A 24,305-nucleotide genomic window follows, 5' to 3' on the forward strand; every position below is an offset into this window, starting at 1 on the left:
GTACAATAATTAAGAATAATAACAATAATAGTGGCGATAGTAAGAGTAATGATTGTAAAGGAGTAAAATAAAACCCAAGAGAAAACAAACAGGGCTGTGTGTGTGCGTGTGTGTGTGAACAATTAAAAAAAAAAAAAAAAGTTTAACTTGAACCTTAAGAATGGCAGAGATGACATTATTTAGCTGGTTATTTGTATATATATTCATTCCAACCAAGTGCTAGACTTTATTGTTAACTATATATATATATATATATATATATATATATATATATATGGTCAAAATGTGTGCAGTGTGTCGAGTATGTCTGTATGGGTTCTCCGGTTTCCTCCCACCTCCCAAAAACATGCCAGTAGATGTACTTGCTATGCTAAATTGCCCCAACCTGTGAATGCATGTGTGCGTGGTGCCCTGAGATGAACTGGCATCACATCTAGGGTGTATTCCTGCCTCATGTCCAGTGCTCCCAGAATAGACTCTGGATCCATCATGGCCCGACCAGGATAAAGCAGTTACTGGAGGTGAATGACTGAACGAATGGGCATTTGGTATTTGCTAAGTATACATTGACATATTTCATACATGTATTTTATATCATATCAACATATAACAGGATACAAATAGAAAGCATCTCAGGAGAAAGAGGGGGGAAAAATGACATTTTTAATTAATCCAATGGGGATTTTTGATCTTATAATACTTTGTCAGCTAGAATAGTGATGATAATAATAATAGTGAAAATATTTTTCTGTAGTTAAGTGGTGCTGTTATCTAAGACTTTTTTGAAACAACCTAAAGATAATGGAGGAGGGAGGGCTGACAGCATTATCTGCTGAATAAAAGATTGATCTTATTTAACAAGGCACTCACACCACCACCATCATCCTCCTCCTCCTCATCAGCTTTTCCAAATGTGAGTCTCGCCCTACAGCCAGTGTAGATGTTGTAATGAACAATTATTGGTTTTGCATGAACTTAAAACAAAACAAACAAACAAACAAAAAAACATTTACTTTTCTGTATTTAACTGGTGCTGTTATGTAACACTATTCTGAAATAGTCAGCCGGTCGTGCACGCGCATTCCTGAGCTCTATTCAGTGCGCGCTCACGCTGTCGGGGAACTTTGCCACAAACTGATAGTGGGGAGAACCGGAAGCAGCAGGTTTGTGCTGAAAACATCCTAAAGATAAAGGAGGAGGGCTGACGAGTTTTAATCTACTGAATAAAGTATCTTAGTCAAAGATTAAGTAGAAAAAAAGTTGATTGACTTTATATGAAAATTTATATGATGATGATGGTGATGATGAGGATAATGATGATGGTGGTGGTGATGATAGTGATGATGATGATGATGAGGATGATGATGATTATGATGATGATGCCATCACCATTATCATGCACTACACATAGCTGCTTTTCCAAATGTAAGTCTGGCATTATAGCCAGTGAGATTGTTTAAAATAACAATTCCTGACTTTGCACTAAGCTTACTGGCTGCTATTTCGCATTTGAAAAGGATTAGTCATAAAAAAGCAACTTTTATGACTTTTCTGTAGTTAATTGGTGCTGTTACGTAAGACCATTTATTCTGCAACCAATAAACAATTAAACACAGGGACGCTGAGCCAGTCGTGAACGCGCATTCCCCAGAGCTCTATTCAGTGCGCGCTCACGCTGTCGGGGAACTTTGCCAGGAAACTGAAGTTGGGGAGAACCGGAAGCAGCAGGTTGGTGCTGAAAACATCCTAAAGATAACAGAGGAGGGAGGGCTGATTAGTTTGTATCTGACGAGTAAAGGATTTATCTTACTCAAGGATTAAGTAGAAATAAACATGGCCCTGACGCAGGGTGTGGTTTTGTCGTTTTTAATGGAGCGCGGCGGAAAAGTGAAGAACACGGAGCTTTTGAGCGCGTTCACGGCGCACATCAACTGCAGCGAGCCGGAGCAAAGAAGTCGCAACAGGGATCTGTTCAAGAGTTTCATCAACAACGTGGCTGTCGTGAAACGGGTCGATGATGTCAAATACGTCGTCCTGAAGAAGAAATACAAAGAGATGATCAGTGAAGGAAAGTCCACCATATCATCATCACCATCATCATCACCATCATCATCATCATGCACAACACAGCAGAGCTGCTTTTCCACATCTGAGCCTCGCTCTATAACCAGTGCAGATGTTTTAAATAACAATTCCTGGTTTTGCACAAGTCCACCTGGCTGCTATATTAACAGTTCTAAAGATTTAGTCACAAAACAACAGTTTCAAATTAGATCAGCTGAGTGTGATGCTGTGATTGCTCCAGTCACTACATCCAACCAGGAGCAATCTTTGACTGCGCGAGTACTTAATGTAGCTAATAATACCAGAGAGGCCAAAGTAGGGGCTGTTTTTGCTGTTGTGGCAATAAAATCACCGCTTCGTTCACAGTCTGAGAAGATAAAAGTCAACCACAGAATACCTGCATGTCGCCAGAGATTCGAGACTCCACCACAGCAGGAGATAAAAACTGTGGAAGCTGGAAAGAATTCACCCTGCCCAAATCATGAACCTGATCTAAACAAATCACCAAGAATCAAAAGGAGACAGACAGTGGTGCCTATTTCACCAGCACCGAAAAGAGGAAATAAAGTTGGTAAACCAGGTTTTGGTGCTAAGGACTCATCTGTGATCCGTCTGGAGCCACGAGAACACGAGTGGCTTGTAAAGTCAGCAACAGGACGCTGGAGTCAACTCTACAGCCTCCTGCTGCAGGATGTCCACCTGGCAGAGAAGAGAAGCTTCATATCTGGCTTCACGGCACTTCACTGGGCCGCTAAACACGGAAACAGCAAAATGGTGCGCAAAATCCTTGACGTAGGTAAAAAAGTTGATGTGAACATCAAGAGCTATGATGGTTACACACCGCTGCATGTTGCTGCCATTCACAGCCATGAATCAGTCTTAAATTTACTGGTGCGTGAATACAGTGCTAACTGCAACATACGTGACAACAGTGGCAAAAAGGCTTATCAGTACCTAAGCAAAGACCTGTCGGCTGAGGTGAGAGAGCTGCTCGGAGACCCTGCTGTTTCATGCCAGGTCACCGAACATGCATTCTCAGATGATCAACACTTTTCAGATTTGTCTAAAAACCTCAACACATTCAGTAAACTATTTCAAGCCAGTGTGGGACACAGAAAGAAATCCAGACATCGATCAAGCTTCCGTTTAATCAGTGATGAACAGGAACAGAACAGGAAAGACTGTACATTAGATCACTAACACTAATAAAGTGCTCAGATTTGGGTTTATGCACTTGAATAGATGTTTGCCATATCTGTTTTTAATTTAATTTATAGTGATATTTAGCTTTTATACCAGAGCACTGTTGAATTCTCGCATCTGATTGGTCCAACAGTAGTTCCAGCTCTAATTCAAATGGGAGTTTTTATATTAATGTGCCTGTTCTATTACATTATCATTTCTGCATAATCCAAGATGTTATTTAACGAAGAAAACATATGATCATTGCTAAGGAGATATTTATTTAACATTTGTGGAAGGAGTCACCAGTGTCACTGGTTTTGTAACAGTCGGTAAGTTTTCCATCGCAAGAAAGTCTTTAGGACTGAGGACTTTGCTCTTTACAGTTTCTTGATAACATGACAAGCTGTGTATGTGTGTGTGTGTGTGTTTAATTATTATTAACTTAACATTTTAATATGCTATTATAGGAAAATAATCCACTTCTGGGTGGGAATGACATTAATATTTACAGCATTTAGAAGACACGGCTCACAGAAGTTGTTTGTAGTCTCAATCAAAAACACATCCTCATGCTAGTTTACTAGGTCATGGACCAACAGCACCATTAAGCTAAACCATATTGGAGGAGGTTAGTACAACATGAAAGAAAACACAGCATCACGCCATCCTATTGTGGATTATTTTCATGTAACAACACACTAAAGTGTTTTATTCCTTATTTAGCCATACTGATGGCAGGAAAGACTGTATACTGAACCAGTCTGTTCCACTATCACTAAAAAACTGCCCAAATTAGAGTTGGTGCACTTGAATAGACTTTTACACTGTGTCTGTTGTTAATTAAAAAAAATCGTTATTAATTTAATTAATAGAGATAATAATGCACTTGAATAGATTTTTGCCAGAACATATCTGTTTTGCATTTACTTGCTAGTGATATTAGGCGGCACACAGCTCCAGGATCCCCTGTTAGATCCTAAACTCTGATTAGTGTCTGTGTGGAGTTTCGCATGTTGTTCCTGTGTCTGTGTGGGATTCCTACAGGTTCTTCAGTTTCCTCCCACCTCTCAAAAACATGCAAGTAGGTGGATTTGGAGCTACATGTGTCCCCGATTCATGCCCTGTGTTCCTGGGATAGACCTCAGATCCACCAACACCTTGACTAAGATAAAGCGCTTAGTGAACATAAATAGATGATAGTGATATTTTACTTTTAGATAAGTTGAGAACAGCAAAAGACTATATATATTTTTTCGTCTTTCAGCTGCTCCCATTCTGGGTCACCACAGATGATCACCTGTCTGCATATTGATTCTGGCACAAGTTTTACACCAGATGCACTTTCAGACACAACCCTCCCCATTTCTGGGCTTGGGACCAGCACTAAGAGTGCACTGGCTCATGGACTCTACAGTGGAGTTAGATCCCTGACCAAGGGTCGAACCTGGACCGCAGCAATGAGAGCACCGTGTGCGAGCCACTAGTCCACCAGGCAACCAGCAAAAGACTATATATAAAACTGCAGAATTTTCCACTAACATGAATGAACTTCCCAGTAAAAGCTGATGCACTTGAATACTTGTAAACTTTTACACCATATATTTTGTTAATTAATTGATATTTATTATTTTAGTTAATAAATATAGTGATATTTTAGGTGTTTAGCCAAGTTGTGACTAATTTGTGCATAGACTTTTCAGACATTAACCACTGTCAATTTGATTCAGTGAGCTATAATCTAAGTTTTGTTTTAAGTCTTGGGTAATTTTATTTAATTTTTTTATTTAACATCATTAGCCTTAGCTAATTGTTGTCAGCCACACAAATGGTGTTACACATATGACCATGGTGCAGTATATTTCATTAAACGATTTGAGAATCCTATACTTTTGTTCCGTTTTAAAAGAAATGTCACAAATAGATTTCATTTATTTCAGATTTCAGATATTACACTATAATCTTGCTTACAGCATGACAAGTAAGTGTAATGGATGTCCCTGCCAAAAGGACAGTTGTAACCAATGTACAATTTGTCTTTATATTGTTATTGTAGAAAATATGAATAATGTACACCTGTCTCTGACCCTGATTGTGTTTGTAGACAAATTACAAAAACAGTTTTTTTTTTGTCTGTGGTATTGAAAATGTCAGAGTGTCATCTTTTTCTTTTTTTTTCTGAGCACTGAAATGTTTTAGTGTTTAAGGCTGTACTAGTGCCTGGATGATTTCAATCCCACGACTGCCAGGAAGTCACTGTTGGGCCCTTAGAAGCCTTTATCCCTCAACTAGTCAGATATATAATTAGACTGTATTCCACATTGTAAGTAGTTCTAGATTAAAAATGAATAGATGTAAATTCAAAAGAATAAATTGACCATATATTTTTATAACACTTCTTGTAACTGGTAATGAATTAATTACTAGACATTGATTATTTGGTATTGTTTGTCCTTCATATTTTTAAATAAGTGAAATTGTTGAAGATAGTTCATTAAAGTATTTCAAATTGGAGTAGAAATCCTGTCCATATTTTCTTCTTTATGAATGACTACTTGCTCATTTCTGTCATATCTGATTCTGTGACTGTATGTGGGATGTGCTGAGAAAAAACTGGCTGATTGTGCTGGAATAAAAGAACGAGTCAGTCTGTGTGGGCTGTAGGAATGTGGTCCTTGAATTTATTACATTTTGCTTGTATCTTTGAAAGAATGAACTTTCTTTCCCAGCTCCACAGTGATAGAGAAGTTAAACATATTTTACCAATCCATCCATTTTCTGTACTGCTTATCCTACATAGGGTCGTGGGGAGCCTGGAGCCTATCCCAGGGGACTCGGGACACCCTGGACGGGGTGCCAACTGATCGCAGGGCACAATCGCGCACACACTCACACACCCATTCACACACACTACGGACAATTTAGAGATGCTGGCCAGCCTACAATGCATGTCTTTGGACTGGGGGAAAAAAACTGGGGTACTCGGAGGAAACCCCCAAAGCACAGGAAGAACATGCAAGTGCTGCACACACAGGGTGGAGGCAGAAATCGAACCCCACTAAGCCACCATGCCCCCCATTTCTATGTACACTTTTATTAATTAATTAATTTATTTAGCATTTTGCTTATAAATTGTGCCACTGGCCACATTACATTTTATCATATATTTAGATCAGTTTACATAATATACATAAATAAGTATGCAATAAGCTTTTCAGTCAAGCTAGTTTCACTTCTTGTTCATTTATAATCTATCTTTATAACCTATGACCAATATAATATATTGGTCATAGGTTATAAAGATAGATTATATTATTATGTACATATATAGTTAACAGGAAGGGAGGACCGTGCCAGTGCAAAGCCGTTTCCTGATTATTCAATGTTTAATGGACTATGTTGAAATATCTGGTTGTATACTGCAGATCCCTGAACAGCACAGAGACATTTTTCAGATCATATATTTTAGTGCTAGCTACGAGTTTGTGACATAACAAGTGTGATATATAGATGCATTGATCAATATAGGGTTTAATTCAACACAGGATCTTTTGTTGTTAAAAAAAATATGAAATATTAACAAGGATGGAATAGATTTCTATTTGCCTTACAAGTGGTAGATTTGTGCAGTAGTATTTTGAAAGATTTTGGAAGCTTTCTTTAGCAATAAAAAAAAAATGTACACAGGTTTTTGGCCATGAGTTCTTTTACAGAAAAATCACATGAACTCATCAACTTCACATGTGGATAGCTCCATACGTGAGCTTTTTTTTCCACACTTTTTTTTTTCACTTCACATGTTGGGTTTCACACATTTTTTGACATATATATATATATATATATACATATTTATTATAATTTGTTTTCATATAATTGCTCACAGGTGCAATTTCAGGGCATGACACAGCCTAATAAAACTTTACTTTTTACACTGTATTTTTTTCCTTAACTATATATGTATGTATGTATATATATATATATATATATATATATATATATATATTTTTATATGTAGTGCATGTGTTTTCCCCCCCCACGTGATTTCCCCCCCCCCCCCACATGATTCATTAATTTAATATGTTTAATTTTCCACAGGTAGGCCATGTGTTTTTATTTGATTTATTTATCCCTCATGATGTCCCATGTCTGAGCTCACAGGTGCAATTTCAGGGCATGACACAGCATAATAATAATTTTAAAAAACCTTTACACTTTAATTTTTTTTCTTTTTTTACATGTGATCACGTATTACTTACATAATCACATGTGAAATGTATTTTGAGTCAGGGTTTGTTGGTAGACAATATGTAGGAAAATAATGTACAGTATACATCTCCAGTTTTTTGTGTGGTAATGCAAAATGTGAAACGTGCTATCAGGTTAGGATAATGCAGTGATGAAGACTGCATTTTTATCGACGTGTGTGTATGTGTGTATGTGTGTGTGTTGTTTTCTAGTGTCCATGTGCTGAAGAAACGTCATGCACGCGCGCCCGGTTTGAGATGATTACATACACCTGTGAGGTGACGCGCGACCGGAAGTGTGCATGGCCCGGGGAGAATTCCGCAAGTGCAGGTCAAAGAATGTGTTAAAGTTTGATGCATTTATTGATCATGGTTAAGGAAAGTTGCGCAGTTTTTTGCCTGAACGCGCTGGTGCTCGTGCTGATGGGCGCCGGAGTGTCGGGACTCTCGGGCCGCGGTGCTGGAGGTCAACCCGCCGAGCACTTAGTGCATCACGGCAACATTTTAAGCCCGTTACTGAAAGCCTTATCGGAGCACGAGCCGTGGGGAATTCATTTCCCGAGAACTAGACCCGATTCCAGATATGTACGATTCATGAAAAGGCTTTACAAACTGTCTACAAAGCATGAGAGGAGCCACGAGGCGTCCCACCTTTACAACACTGTGCGCCTGATCACAGCACGGCAGGAGTGTCTGGACCAATGTGGAGGTACAAACACAACAACCACACCCCAGAGATCCATTCAGTTACAGTGTGAAGATTACTTGTGTGTCAGCCTCACTTCTACCATGTCTATCAGTGGAAAGGACCACTTCTGACCAGATGTTGTTTCTAGTGGTAGCTCATTCTCAGCACAGCGGTCACACTGACATAGTTGTGTGTGGGTGGGTGTGTGTGTGTGTGTGTGTGTAGGGAGCTGGTACGAGTGTATCGGGCGCAAGAGCTTTGCAGCTCCAGGAACCTCTGATCCGATCCAGAGCACAGCTTAGTGTCTGTGTGGAATTTCCTCACAAAGACATGCCAGTAGTTGGACTGGTGACTCTAAATTACCCCTAGGTGTGAATAATGCTGTTGAGGTTGTAAATCTTGAACCAGTAAAAAGCCAAAGAAAACACACCCTCAACTTCAAATTCCTACTCATCAGCTTCTTCTCAACTACAAGTTCCTTCCCTGTTTACGGAGTGACATCAAATCAACATGGCTGCTCACAACATCAGAAGTAAAACAAAGTAGCACTGCTTTACCTTTCGATGAGTTGTACTGTATATGCAAGTATTTACTTTAGATCAATCAACATACAGACATTAGCTTCTTAAATCTATAACCCTGACTATACAGTTCACTGTTTCAAGAGGAAAATATACATCACTCATCACAGTTAGCTGTCTAGCTTGTTGCTAACAAAAGACAAACATGGTGTCGTGCACGTTTTCCCCTGCACCTGGTCTGTCAAACGTGCCGAGGTCGTTGACATAATTCCAACAGGCGAATTACCATTTATGAAGTGAATCGAATGCAGCGTTAGTGTCTGATGGACTCCCATCCAGGCTGTATTCCCGCTTGAACCCAGTGATCTCAGGATAGGCTCTGGATCTACCTTGATTGGAATGAAGTGGTTCCTCTCAAGGTCTCTTCCTTAGGGAGTTTAAAATAATGTGGAGTTTTTCCCCATTATTGTCGTCTTGCTCATTAGGGATCTAAATCTACGTCAGGATTTCTGTAGAGCTGCTTTGGGACAATGCCTACTGTTAAAATCAGTACAATTTCCAAACAAACCTCAAATGAATTGATTGAATGACCAAAAATATTCATGCACTGTCCACTGACCACTGATGGACCATTGATTAACACTAATTGACAAGTATTACACTTCGCACATGGAAAGTTGAGCTATAGTTTTTACCTGCATACTTTCAAGGTGGATTAACAATGTAGTTGCGTCTAATAGATTATAGCGACACTGCTGTGCCTGATGCGCTCGTACCACCACAGACGCTACCATGTCAGGGTCACCCACAACCCAAATAATATCTGGTCAGTTTTGGTCCCGTGGTGTTCCCTTTTTTCCTCTGATGAATGGAAATTGTATTTGCAGTCAGTAGTTGTATATCTACAATGTGCACTCATATGGTATAGTTGTACCTAATAAACTGGAAACATGATGTATTTCACTGAATGTTGTACGCTTGATGGCTGCGGAATTGGATCACAAGTATACTGAGGACATTTTTGGATACAGTAAGCACAAACACATTAAAATGATGTGAAAATATTTTTTCCATCAATCATCATAAATGTTCTTTAATTGGTCCTTCTGAAGGACCCTTAAAGGATGTGTAGATGGTTTCCATTAAAGAGAAGTTTCCACCCTTTTAGACAGCTACAGTAGTTTGATTCTAGCTGCCTAAGGTTGTAGGTTTTGGCCAGAGTAAATGCTGTTAGTGCATGTTTTGAGGACCTGGAAAAGATGGCTGTTGTGGTTGTATACAATACGTCAGAGTTAATATGGGCTAAACAGAAAGTATATTTTTGGGCTAAATTAACGTGGATGTAAAATTTTCCACTGGATTTGCTAGCAAGCTTGCTCCATGCTAGAAGGAGCTACTTCACCTCTAGCAAGGCTGCAACTATAAATAAGCATTTCATTTAACTGGCTAAAATGATTCTTTGAAAATAATCATTTAAAACTTGTTTTGCAGTGTGGTCAAGTGTGACTATAGAGGTTAAAGGCTAACAGAGCAACACTGGTTAGTGTACTATTTGTAGTTTATTGGTTTATGTGACAATTTTAAACATATCTTGAATATATCAGCTATAATTAATGAATTTGTTTTCATTGATTTTTAAAAATAAATGTCTTAATGGCTATGAGAAAATTTCTTAACTTACAAGCATAAAAATTATGGTGGAATTATTACATTTTCACTTTGGCTAACGGTTTCTTGCATTACCCACAATGTCATTGGACTACCTTCTGATAGTGGCATCGGTGGGATTTCTCTCTCATTTCATCTTTACCTAAAGTGAGTGATGCAGCAATGCTTTAGTCCTTTAGTCTGTCTAGCTCTCTCTCCTCCTCCTGTACACTCATGGTAATACCAGCATCGTCATCTCGTAGATTACTAACTAGTTGAGCTGGGGTTCTGCTGTAACCACGTCTTATAACTTCGTCTTATATTATTCATATTAAACACCATTTTACCTGTGCCAGCAGTAATACTGTCTGGAAATACAGCACCAAACAACAAACTAGCACAAGAATCAGTAAACACTTCACAAATATTTCAATATAAATATATTTAATGTGTTTCAGGGTCGGGTTTTCCATTAAGATTACTGAATTTGTCTTTTCCAAATAAGACTGTGTGTATCCCACCATCTTCAGATCTGAAAAAAAAAAAGATTCTTCTTCCTGTTATGTAGTGTGAAATGTAATTTAGAGTGACTCTGTCCCCATTTGGGCAATTCCAGATTGGGAGTTTTGTTTATGATTTTGTCAGCAGGAGACCCCCAAAAGAATTTTATTCAGGCAATGGACACGATTGGTTTCTCAAGTGTGTCTTCTTTCCTACAGAATTTTTCATGCAGGACATTTCCTACAGTCTGAACCGTGTACGAGTCCAGGAACAGCTGCTCAAATCAGTTCTGCTCTACTCCTTGGACCACAACCACGCGGCATCACTCACTTCTCACTGCTACCTCTACATGAAGGAACAGACACCTTCGGTTGAGCACATGTGCCTCAGCTCTCCCAGCTCACAGCACTCCGTGTCCCCAATCAGTTTTCAATTCCAAGTCAACAGAGCCAGCCACCACAAGTGGGTGGAGGTGGATGTGACCCCCTTCCTCCACCCTCTCATCCAGGGCCACAAAAAGGACATCCACCTACTCATCAACCTGACCTGCCTGGATGATGAACCAGGACGTCACACTTCCCGAAGCCTTGTGGAGCTCACGCACATGGCGCCGTCTCTTTTGCTCTATCTGAACGACACCAGCGAGGTGGCCTATCAGAGAGGTTCCACACACACTAGGATGGGAGGAATCAGATCGAACCATTGGGGTGAGAATATACAGAGCCAATATTATGGATCTGGTATTCAGAGGCTGAAGTGGAGAGATCGGAGGAGTGCTCCAAACACAACTCAGTCCTTAAAGTCGAGTGGACCACTGGCCAAATTCGAACACCCAACAGACGACTGCGACCTCTATGACTTCCGCGTGAGCTTCTCCCAGCTCAGATTAGATCACTGGATCATAGCGCCCTCCAAGTACAACCCCAGGTACTGCAAAGGCATCTGTCCTCGTGTTGTTGGCCATATCTACGGCTCGCCAGTGCACACGATGGTACAGAACATTATTTATGAGAAGCTGGACTCCTCCGTGCCCAGACCTTCTTGTGTTCCATCTGAATATGACCCTCTGAGTGTCTTGACCATTGAAAACGATGGCTCTATTGCGTATAAGGAATACGAAGAAATGATTGCTACAAAGTGTACCTGCCGTTAACAGTTTTCTGCATTATTTTTCACATTTGCCATACTTGATCAGGATGAATTGCTGATGACCTCGCTATTTTGCGCATAGTGCCCATTTTATCCACCTGGACAATTTAAGATGCCATTGAATGAGTTCTGCTTATTCTGTTATAGTTGTGATATTTTCTCATTTCTATCCAGAAGGTATTTGTATGTATAAAAGAATATAACAGAGCATATGATTATTTTTTTTTGATAATAATGGTTGAGAAGTTATTTTGTTAATTTATTTTTTGGTGGGTGTGTCTCAGTTCTTTATGTATAATGCAAATGGCAAAAGTTTTAAACTTAATCTAATTCTGGACAAATTATGAAAAGTGTGGTCCTATTTTCTTATTGGAACACTTTAACATATGTTTTTAATACCTGGGGATTGCAGATAGTTGTCTTATGGGCAACCTCTCTCTTCATGATGTCCAGAAAATAAGAAATAATTTGCCCTAAAACTTGAGTGAATTAAATGCTCTGGGGCATTTAATCGCTTTGTGCTTTATGATTTAAAGCTGAGTATGTCATGTATCTATTTATGTAATTTATGCCTGTGTACATTGGTCTGACTGGCTCTGATTTCACATGAAATATGCGATGAAAAACATTTTGATATAATAGAGAAAAAAACTGGAAATAAAAAAAAGCGAGCACCCTGGAGATTGTGTTGTATTGTTCTGGCAGAGGTTTTGTAAAGCAGTCAGTCCAAATATAACAGCATTTGGGTATGTGTACAATTAAAAAAAAAAAAAAAAAAAATATATATATATATATATATATATATATATATATATATATATATATATATATATATATATATATATATATATATATATATATATATATATATTTAGAAATTGTTTTAGCTAACAAGACTACATGGTATGGTAGCTAGGTATGCAAGCTAGTATAGCTTGTTGCTAAACTTATGTAGCTACTAGGTATTTAACACAATGACACTATCTGTATCTCTTTAGTGTTACAATTTTTTTTTTTTTTTTAGGTTTAATAAAAATGGAACAAAAAAAACCCTCAGATGTAGAAATGCCAGCATGATGTGTGACTTTTGTCTCTGACAGTTCCTCAACCTCAGCTACATCATTCAAGTTCAGAATCAGAATCAGAAGCCTGTAGTAAGGTCTGTGAAAAGATGGACTAATGTAGCAGAGAGGGATCTACAATAATAGAGATCTTCATAACTGGTCTCAAGTAGAGATATGTGTCAGACCATTTTTAATTCCGCTAACAGTTATTCTTTTTTTTTTTTGACCTAGCTTCGATATTTTCTAACAAATCTAGTTGGTTGTCTTTTCCAAAATATAAACAAACTAGTAGCGTAATTGAAACTACCACTACCCTCACCAGGCAGTTACTAAGGATGCTGTAAATGCATCTCTGTGTTCTTAAATGTAGATGTAGTTTGTCCCATGAAGACGATGAAAGTTTAAAAAAAAAAAAAAAAAAAAAAAAAACCTACCCCAACCAGATTCCCTGTGAACCTTTCTGATAAGCAAATTTTTAAAATGCTGACCGGCCAGTCTCAACGGAGTGGTCGCAGTTGAAGATGGGCTTTAAGAAAAGAAGAAACTTGGTTGTCAAAAGCTGTCCAAGTGATAGAAATGGATAACCAGGGAACACTTGGTGCTGTGCCGGAGGGTCACGTCATTTTTTTTTTCTTTTTAAATAAGCCACTTGTTTTTGAGCCACCGTTTTCATCACAGCATATCGCATTCATAGCTACATTCTATCCTAGAGAAACAGAATGCAGTCAATTATAAAGCTGGTTCCAATGCATTTTTACTTAATTACTGATAAAATCCATTTCAAGATAGTAGTGTTAATTACATTGCATCACACAAAGTGTACTACTGGTTTCTCTTCTCCTTTTTCATTACGTGCCTTTTGTACTACCACCAAGTATCCTAAGAGAACAGGTTCCTAGCCCTGGTCCATTTTCTAAAATGCGGAACCTGTGCTTTAGTGAAACGCTGGATTAAAGATCTTGCTACAGAGAGGACATGCCATGAATGGGGGCAGTCGTGGCCTAATGGATAGAGAGTTGGCCTTGCAACCCGAAGGTGAACCTAAAGGTTGTGGGTTTGAGTCTCAGGTCTGGTAGGGATTGTAGGTGGGGGGAGTGAATGACCAGCTCTCTTCCACCCTCAATACCACAACTGAGGTGAGACCCTTGGCCACAAGTCACTTCACTTCACTGAATGCAGGAAATCAGCAGGTGGCAGCAGAAAGTCTAAGTCAGGAAGAAAGTTAAGTACAATCAGTCTCTGCTTGTGATCACCGCAAATCAGTGGCACAGGGGAACAAGCAGCTAATCTTTGCTGATAATAAATATTAACTTATATTATAATATTGTATATTAAAATATATGTATACACACTTATTATTCATAGCTGGTTTTACATGCTTATGCTGTAATTTTTGCATATATTAGAGAATCATGGTTTTCACAAAGACCATGTATGTGGGTTATTTGTCTACAAACAGTAAGGCAGCACACAACAGTTTATGAATCATAGAGAAATATCTTGTTGCAGGTGTTAGAGCGCAAAAAAGTTCGATTTAAGAAAAATAACCAAGAGGACACTTCACTACAGGTTTAAGTTATTAACAAAAAAAAAAAAAGGTTCGACCCTTTTGGGTGATTTGTGCCAAATATAGTGTTTTAGGAGCTTGTATTTAGAAATGTTAGGGGAAGGTGATATTTGGTTAAAGGACATATGGTAGTTTACCAGATGTTTGAGGGACTGTCTCAAGAGAGAGAAAAAAAAAAAAGACTCTGGTGCAAAAATTTTATTATTATTTTTTTTTAACTGTTACCATAACTAAGTATGATTTTTTGCAGATTTTAAATTATTTATTCAGAAAATAATAATTATCTGTTATAAAAATAAATACATTTACATATATAATTGTTATTTAAAAGGTACAGGACAAGATTAAGTCAACCTAGAATAACAAATGAAAATACACATTGCTTATGTCTTGGTTTAATTTTTATTTTCAGTAAATGATGTATGTATGCATGTATGTTTGTTACACTGAAAAAGAGTACCAAATATTAGATCTTTGAAAAAATGTATCCAGATATAGAAAATGGAAAGCTATGCTACACAGTCATAGCGGAAGGACAGTTGAGAGATTGAGAGTGAATCTATCTGCATTCAACATTAATGCTCAGCTGTATTACTGCTTGCCATTGCCATTGATAGGCAGGCTCTTGTGGGCATCAGACTCAAGGAAAGCCTTGATTTTGGGACGGCTGGACATCCTCTGCACAAAGCCTTTCAGGGCAGGGAAGGAGTCCAGACAGGTGGGGCTCAGCACCTGGTGGTTCAACAACACGTCAAAGAGACTGTAGTCTGCAACGGAGATCTGTGAACAGAGTGAAAACACACATGCACATGATTCAAAGACCTTGTGGTTAGTTTTGAGACAATACACACATCATGTGTAGAGCAAGTAGAGTATGAAAAGTACTGTGGATGTGCAGGAATACAAAGTGTTCTATATACGTTTTATATGGTATATATATCATACCGAGTCACCAACGAGGAAACCACTTTTGTTCTTCGCCAGAACAGCTTCAAACTTAGAGAGGTGGTTCGGCAGGTCCTTGATGTATGCATCTTTGCCAGTTTCCTGGGGAACACAGACAAAAATAAGTGCAATTGTAGTTCAGGGTTTGCCCACATATCTGTGTAGTCCTGAACAATGACGGCTGGTTGTGATATTAGAAATGATAAAATTGCTAAAATCTAAAATGTAGCAATAGCTCAACAATGACTATTAGGGTTGAGCAATGCGTCATATCACTTCTCATTGATAACATAAGAATGATGTGGGGCAAACTATTACACAAAAAAAGCATACAGACAGTTGAATTTGTTAATTTTTTTTTTTTTTTTTTTATAAAGTGTTTCAAGTCTGTAATGCTCTACTGGCAGATGTGTGAGCGAAGTGAGATTAAAAAAAAAAAAAAAAAAAAAAAAAACCAGCTCAAATGGAGAACAAATCTAGAGTGTGTTTCACTCCATGTAATCATGTGATACAGCTGGGTCTACAGTCTGGGCTAGAAAGAAATCAGCCCAGCCTTGCTTCTTCATATCAGTATAAGCTTAGTTTGTGATCTCAATGATCACAAATGACCAAACCTTGTCATGGTCCAATATGCAAATTTTAGAGGATGACTCAGTACCCTGAAGCTTTAGCTGCAGAACGTAGCTAGCTATCATAGCTAATGTTAGCAATGAAAAAAAGTTGATTGTTGTGGTATATTTGCTGCTGTTAAATAAATTGCTGAGAGTATGACAATGCAGACATGTGTAGAACTTTGGATTCTTATTGAAGGTGATGCTTTTTTAGTAGTATCTTCGGCGTTACAAAGATAAAAAGATAACATCACTTACATATTCCTGGTAGATCAGTTTTATGTATTTAATACGAAGATCTTCAACTCCGTCGTTAAACATGTCGATCAGGGCAGCTTCGCTGTCATTCTTTCCATATGCACCTGCACATATAAGCAGAATGAACTCTCAGGGTGGAGGTTTTAATATGAAACCCCTGATCCATTCCAAATGATCTACTAATGACAGTCTGACTGAGGTTTCTGTTTTGTAGGGAATGGATTGATTGAGGACTTTAAAGTAAGTATCAACTGTTATCCTAGTATTATACTATCTACTGTAAGACACACATGTTGTGTGATACAAGGGCCTGAGTGATCCAGATCAGCCTTTTCAGTTAGAGCTAGAATTTTTTTTTTCAAAAAAATTAAAAAGTCTGAAACATTTTTCACCTTTTTTTCCTCTTGAGTCTGTAATTAAAGCTAACCTGTTCCTTGAAGTTGAACCAAATATATTAATACAGGGTGTTTGAAAAACTTCTGACTGTTATTGTATTATAGCTAGTGACATTTTAAGTTTATCACTATAGCATAAACTGATTATTGTGCAGTTTTACACTGGATCAGGATAGAGCAGGTGATTGGATATTGAAGATTCAGTAAATAAGTTTCTTTAAATGATTATACTTGTAAATAGTGTACATGGTGTACATATGCACTTCTAGTCTAATTTTGGACACACTAGATTTAACTTATTATTAAAATGTATTGTAAATAATAGTTTTTACTTATTATTATATAGTTTCTCCAAACAAGTAGTTTTTTTTTTTTTTTTTTTTTTTTTTAAGAACTTGCTTAGACTATTTGAGAAGCTTGGACTATGTGAGAACTTCCATACTTGTTATTTTATAGTGTTCATGTCTTCATTATTATTTGAGAGTAAAAATTATGAAAACACTCCTATAAGCAGGTTTAAACTGTATTGTAAATTAATAAACTGGTTCCAGACATGTCAGTGCAAGACCAGAGCCAAAACTGCGATGAAGATAAATAAAGTAATATACTGTAATGTTGCCCCAGATGTAAGTGTTCTGGATTAATTTGTACACTTTACATACAATTTGAACAGACAAATATTATATTATGTGACAAATAATTACCATGTTTGCGGCCCAAATGCCTCAAAATGGTGTTTGACTGAAACAAAGCAAGGTCACCATCCTGAAACTTAGGCAACTGTCCGAAAACCTATAAAATATCAAAACAGGAAGTAATTAAAGTGTTGGTTTTAAATGTTGGTTTTAAGATTTTTAATGTTTACTTTATTCACTGTTACAACTCCAGATATAATATTTAGTTTGGAGAATAAACAGCAGAGAAGTAAATTAAAAGTGAATATGTGTAACAGTATTAGCCTTGTAGGAGACACTCACACAGGTTTTCTTCAGGTCTCCCTTCATCCAGTCTTCCAAGCTCACCACAACTTCCTTCCACTGCTGACCCTGGTCAGACAGCATGATTCGCACAGCAGTACAACGTCCTGGCACAGCACATAACACAATGTCAAAAGGTCATTACTATGGCAACAGGATTTTCTAATCCCTTATGCATGCATGTACTATGTTTGCTTTACGCAAATGCTAACATGGAATTATTTATTATGAGATTTATTATAAATCATCATTAAACCACTGTTAATAAATCTCTTTAATTGATTTCAATTTCTGATCTACTTTTATATCTGCTTAATGCAAAATAAAACAGGATAAATTAGTGTTAAATGAGTGACTCTGCCACTCTTTTTCTTGCATGGTTCATATGCAAATCAACCTTTGTCCCCAATTTAGGTCACACAGCTATCTGATTGGTCACGTGTGACATGCTGGAAGGGAGAACACCAGATATGTCAAGACCGATCAGCGATGTAAAGCTCCCTTTTATATGGTTGGTTTGCTTTGGAGCCAAATCAGATAGGTCTTGCTGAGTCATTACTGCATCTGCTTTTTTAATACAAGTATTTAGAGAAAGATTAAACATTTAATTGATATTCAGGATGCATGTGCAATCATTAAACTACTTGAATCTTATTTGCTTTCCCCAGTAAACCAGTTGAAAGAAAGACCATGAGACATTTTGTTCAGAAAATCCTGAGGGGTCAAGCCTAAGTCATATGACTGTGGTGGAGATTAAGTAAAAGATTGTCACATACCTCTCACAGGAAAGTATGTGATGGTGTAGGGTGGCACTGTGTGGGGGGAAAAAAAGAGAGAATACAATGAATCTTCAAAACATTTGTGCAGAGGAAATTTTTGTGTCAATTTCAAACAGTAGCTCAATCACATCATATTTGTGCATTATTATATTTGTGAGTTTGTTACACAATGGTGTCTGTTGATCCAGTGCATGTTCTGCATTTTGTGTAGTGAAACCAAGTTAAGGAAGCTGTGACAGTTCTGATTCATCTTGTCATGCTGCATTAACACTTAAAGGGTTCATTTAAGTCTAGCTTATTTCAGAGCTGTTTTTAATGTGCTGTCTATGGATGTTTTCCTGTAGTTTGAACTAGAGGTGTGGAGTTTTTTTTTTTTTTTTTTTAAATCCCACTCCTGCATGCGATATTTGTAACAAAATATAAACTATTAGTCATTTAAACCACGCTGACCCTAACCACGATAAAGCATATACTGAAAATGAATCAGTGCATTACTGTGTTGCTTAGGGCCTTTTCATAGCCAACGTTACACTCCCGTGTTAATGATCATGGCTTTTCTTCATCCCATTTGCCCGCCCCTACTTGGCTAAGACTAAAAACCACCCACATTCACATTGTTTTGGGCCAGTCCTACAGGATCCCAATCCCTATGCACACCACTACTGAAACAGTGCTTCAATGCAACTGGTGTGTTACATAACATGGCTTTGTGCCAAGAAACCATTTGTCCTTACTTTCATTCTGACAATATCCGAAGCTGTTCATTTTCATTCAACAATGCAGCTGCATCTTATAAATAAATGCATATAAATATGAATGTACTTGTTATATGAGGGCGTAACATTAATGTCATGCATTAACGTCATGTTGAGGAAACTATGTGCAGCAATTTTGATTTATCACCGAAGAAGGAGAAGTAATCATTGTCTGCGCCAAGCCCACATGGTCATGTGTCACATCTCAGTGAAGGAAATAAGTATCATAATTTAAATGCAATATTTTGTTTAATCTTCCATTCAAATGTTGACATGAAAACTAATCCACCGTACTGCATTGCTCAGGCATGTAATCAAATGCACCCTTTTGTTGCTAGGTTCTTAATATAAGAATAATGGACACTTGAGACTGATGCATTAACGCATGACATCTCTAAGGGATGGATGAATACAGTAATTATATCATCACCACAGTCACAATGTCTCAGAGGAGACCAACAGTGGATTGTATACCTTAACTAAGTGGACTATTATGGGATGCATAATGCACTTTGTCTGTTCCAGAACATGGAGAAATTTAGACCAATCACAGATCAAAACAAAAATCAACCAATGGCATCACAGACTAATTAAAACTGCATAGCAACAGGTAGCTGACTGGCTCTTAGGATTTTATTATTTTAATCGTATCTTCTTCATTTTTACCAGTCTTAAGGTGTTTACTATTTCAAGATTTGCAAAAAAAAAAAAATATTGCACGTATATATATTCAGATATTAAAATTTGCATTATAAAAGGTTGCACTAGTATTCTGATGGGTGTCAACAGTTTGTTGTCTTTTTGCACAACTCACTAAACTAAAATACGACTATGCAAATGGTATATCTTGCAAATGTTTTTAAATATCGTGATTTCGATTGTATACTCTGCACTCAAGACTTGCACAGCGAATGAATATATACAGATGCACCAGTCTGGATATAAACAGCGTCTTGCAATAGCTCGTGCTAAACAAGAGAACACAAACACGAAGAGTGAATACATTTAGCTACTTACTGTTTGTAGATGGATGCTGTTGGTTTACTGCAGTCGCTGAGCCCGTGTGAGTGTGTCCGAGTGTGTGTGAGTGTGGAGCACTTCTCCTTTTATACACGCGTTCAGTTTTTTTGATGAGTCATGCTAATCTGGCTTTCTTACAGGATGTTTATTATATAAATGACTCGAAGAACCGGTTTCCTTTATGAAGTGGCCAGTGCTACGAGAATGAACAGATGTACCTCATTTCAACAGCATTGTGTGGAAAGTAAACAATTTATTGCACTATAAAAACATTGTAGAAGCTGCACTTAGGCCTGCATTCCACTGACCTTGAAGATTCATGGACGAATCGATTCAAAGGAATCGAATCTTAAGCACGAATCAATCAAATGGTTTGCTTCCCTTCTTTGTTTTTAAGTGTGCATTTTCACAGTTTTGTCACCTAGATATTCTTGTTCATTCTCTGATGGTTACTGAATGTTTGGTTGTAGTACAGGTCGAAATTGTAGCCTGCAAACTGTAACGAATCACGAATCAAGTAGTTCAGTTCAGTTCAGTTCAATTCTTTATCTGTCACATACATATTACATACATGTAATGAAGTGAAAAGTTTTTCCTTAGTTCCTTGTCCCACAGTGCAACAATGAACAGAACCAACAAAGAGCTAGACACACACACACACACACACACACACACACACAATAAAAACAGAAAAAAAGTAAGACTATGTAATAAAATCTAGTAGACTATATAATAAAAGATTAGCAGCCTATAGAGGAATTTAGAGTATATAGAATATAAATATATAAATAGAATATGTTAAAAAAGGAAAAAGCAGTAAACGAAAAATAAATCAGTCAAGTTCATCGCAGCAGCCATCACTACTTTTGTGAATCAGTTATATTGTAGTAATATATCTATATATATATATATAGATATAGATATAGATATATATAGATATGTACACGCGCGCGCACACACACACACACACACACACACACACACACACATATGCTGAGTCTTGCTGACTTCCAGTGTTTAAAGACTAGTGAGGTCAAATTGGACAGATTTCCTCTTAACACTAGGCTGAAACTAAACCACCATTTGTTAGTTATCAATTTTTAGTAAACTTTTTTGAATGAACAAATTGATACTTTTTTCAGAGAATAAGCATAAAAGGTTTTATTTAACATCTTTATATGTTTGTGTAAATTTATTTATATCATAAGCCTATGTGTGAAACTGGATTGTAAATTTAAAAATGTGAATTATCAACGTTTCATAAAAACATGTAACAAGCAAAGCCAGATTTTCTCTGTTATTGTGTGACAGCTACCAGCTCGGAAGGGTTCACACGTGTTCATGTCTCCTCCAAGACATGTGAAGCTCTGCCACTGTATCTTTTTCTAATCGAACTGCTGCTCATGAAACAACGCGGCATAGATGAAGATGCTTGGATGAGGCACCAAATGTCCTCCTCTGTGTTCAGGAACTTACATATACTCACAGGTAAAGAGTAAGGCCATGTTTATGGTGTTAGGTCAATGTAAAAAAAAAAAAAAAAGTTGAACAAAGTGCTTATGCAAAAGTGCTTGAAATTTTTGACATTGATCTGTTGCCATAAAGATGATGTTACACTCTCACCTGGGGGCAAGGGCAGAAGCAGTGTCACCCAAATGACAGTAGCACACATAACGCAGATTCACCAAATTTCATTTTCACCTTTTTAATGTAGAGTGGCAAAAACGTGACTCCCAGTGCGGTGACAAAATGTTGCTCTGGATTCTTCTTTATGGAAATTAGAAGCAGCAGCCAGATAGCACTGAGCAATCATGACTCAGGACCAAGTAATGGTCTATGTAGATAGTTTTCTCTGCCATACATTTCTCCCAGAAAAAATCATACATGAATAATTCAGTTATTTATAGCAATATCTCAGTAATCTGTAATGAATGAACAGAATCTGCATGATTGAAAAGGTAAAAAAATATATATATATTACAAATTCTTGACTGGCAGAAGGTTTCCTACACTGTCATTGCTCTTTGTGAGTTCAGTTGTAAACCTTGTCGTAGAGAGACACACCCTATTGTAGATAAACACGTGGCAAATGCTGTGGCCAGTAAGGACGTCAAACGGTGAGCTGTAGGTGAGGTAGCTCACGCAAACAAAGTCACTCAGGCATGTCGGAAGGCAAAAAGATTGCAAGTTCATGGTGACAGTCAAAAATTTGAAAACATTCTAATGCAGGCAAAACCATTGGATTTAAATAAAAGATAACTCAAAAACCTCCAAAACTGCCCTTGGGCTAAACATGGGCTATCATTGCAATCTGGCAGTCTTGTGAAAGGCACGCTAGATAAAAGGTGTGCATAAGTAAATCATGACTTATTAATGACTGGCAAACTGATTTGAATAAACAACCCTGTCGATTTGAATTGAATAAACATTCAAAGGAGTTTTTGTGTGTGCGTGTGTGTGTGTGTGTGTGTGTGTGTGCCTCCTCAATATAATACAAATTTAAATCATATAAATATAAGTTAAAAACATTACAAAAAAACTTCATAAAGAAAGAAACACTATGATTATAACAGCAGGGTCCTATATTTAGATATACGATATGATAGTTCTTATAATTGGTATCTTAAGTGTTGAAATAATGTTTTTTTTTCTGTATTGCATAACAGTCTAAATTTCTGCTGAGGCACACAATTGGTAAGGTCAGAATTTGGCACCAACAGCATGAATCCATGGACCCAGTCCAGGCTGGTGGAGGTGGTGTAATGGTGTGGAGAATGTTTTCTCGGAACACTTTGGGTCCGTTAATTCCCGATCAATCATTGCTTGAATGCCACAGCCTCTTTGAGTATCGTTGCTGGCCTTGTGCATCTCTTTACGACCACAATCTACCAATCTTTTTATGGCGATTTCCAGCATGATAATGCACCATGTCACAAAGCAAAAGGTTTCATGAACGTGACAATGAGTTCAGTGTTCTTCAGTGACCTTCCCAGTCACTGGATCTGAATCACGTAGAACACCTTTGGTGGTAGAACGGGATATTCGCAGCATGAAAGTGCACCTGAAAAATCTGCAGGAATTGGGTGATGCAATCACGTCAACATGGACCAGAATCTCAAAGGAATGTGTCTAATATTTTGTAGAATCCATGCCATATAGAATTGAGGCTGTTTTGAGAGCAAAGGGAGGCCCTACCCAGTATTAGTATAGCGTTCCTAATAAAGTGTTCAGTGAGTGTATATATATACACACACACACACATTATTTTTATAGTTAATTTTATTGCATATGTTGTGACTTTCATCAGATACACTATATGACCAAAGTATGTAGACTCCTGATCATCACGCCTATATGTGTGCTTGTTGAACATCCTATTCCAAAACCATGGCCATTGATAAGGAGTTGGTTCCTCCCTTGCTGTTATAAAAACCTCCACTCTTCTGGGAAGGCTTTCAACTAGATTTTGGAGCGTGGCTCCTTCATCCACAAGAGCATTAATGAGGTCAGGCACTGATGTTGGGCGAGGAGATCTGGGGTGCAGTCTATGTTCCAGTTCATTCCAATTGTGTTCATGGGGTTGAGGTCAGAGCTCTGTGCAGGCCAAATTCAAGTTCTTCCACTCCAACCTTGGCAAACCATGTTTAATGGAGCTCGCATTGTGCACAGGGGCGTTGTCATGCTGGAACAGGTTTGGGCCTCTTAGTTCCAGTGAAGGGAAATTGTAGTGCTAAGGCATACAAAGACATTCCAGCCAATTGTGTGTGTGTCCAACTTTGTGGCAGTCATTTGGAGAAAGCCTACATATGGTTCATGATGATGGTCAGGTGTCCACATTCTTTTGGCCATATAATGTATCTACAAATTAGCACCTGCAAATGAGAATTCTTTACATGTATTTATAGGATTACCATTTTTATTTTTTGATTTATCACATA

The 24,305-nt window shown here is 37.7% G+C and overlaps 3 protein-coding genes across 4 annotated transcripts; 2 read left to right on the forward strand and 1 right to left on the reverse strand.

Annotated features, from left to right (window-relative positions):
* Positions 1-1,534: 1,534 nt before the first annotated feature.
* Positions 1,535-5,899, forward strand: sowahab (sosondowah ankyrin repeat domain family member Ab). Of its 2 annotated transcripts, XM_053236616.1 has the most exons (2): positions 1,536-2,838; positions 4,514-5,899. In XM_053236616.1, exons 1-2 carry the CDS (start codon positions 1,834-1,836, stop codon positions 4,559-4,561), a joined length of 1,053 nt encoding a protein of 350 aa, XP_053092591.1. In that variant the 5' UTR covers positions 1,536-1,833; the 3' UTR covers positions 4,562-5,899. The 2 variants fall into 2 exon arrangements, with proteins under 2 accessions (XP_026774685.3, XP_053092591.1); XM_026918884.3 differs by having other exon boundaries at positions 1,535-5,899.
* A 1,848-nt stretch (positions 5,900-7,747) lies between these two features.
* gdf9 (growth differentiation factor 9) lies at positions 7,748-12,721 on the forward strand. The gene is made up of 2 exons (XM_026919694.3): positions 7,748-8,199; positions 11,066-12,721. The coding sequence occupies exons 1-2, from the start codon at positions 7,845-7,847 to the stop codon at positions 11,998-12,000; spliced, it is 1,290 nt and encodes a 429-aa protein (XP_026775495.1). The 5' UTR covers positions 7,748-7,844; the 3' UTR covers positions 12,001-12,721.
* A 2,289-nt stretch (positions 12,722-15,010) lies between these two features.
* LOC113530137 (glutathione S-transferase P) lies at positions 15,011-20,571 on the reverse strand. Its single transcript, XM_026919914.3, has 7 exons — positions 20,365-20,571; positions 18,590-18,625; positions 17,814-17,920; positions 17,541-17,628; positions 16,442-16,545; positions 15,573-15,674; positions 15,011-15,407 (listed from the first exon to the last, which is right to left on the reverse strand). Coding segments are annotated over exons 1-7 (627 nt in total). The 5' UTR covers positions 20,366-20,571; the 3' UTR covers positions 15,011-15,218.
* Between the last annotated feature and the right edge of the window lie 3,734 nt (positions 20,572-24,305).

This window comes from Pangasianodon hypophthalmus, chromosome 9 (assembly GCF_027358585.1).
Source record: "Pangasianodon hypophthalmus isolate fPanHyp1 chromosome 9, fPanHyp1.pri, whole genome shotgun sequence".
Classification (NCBI taxonomy): Eukaryota; Metazoa; Chordata; class Actinopteri; order Siluriformes; family Pangasiidae; genus Pangasianodon; species Pangasianodon hypophthalmus.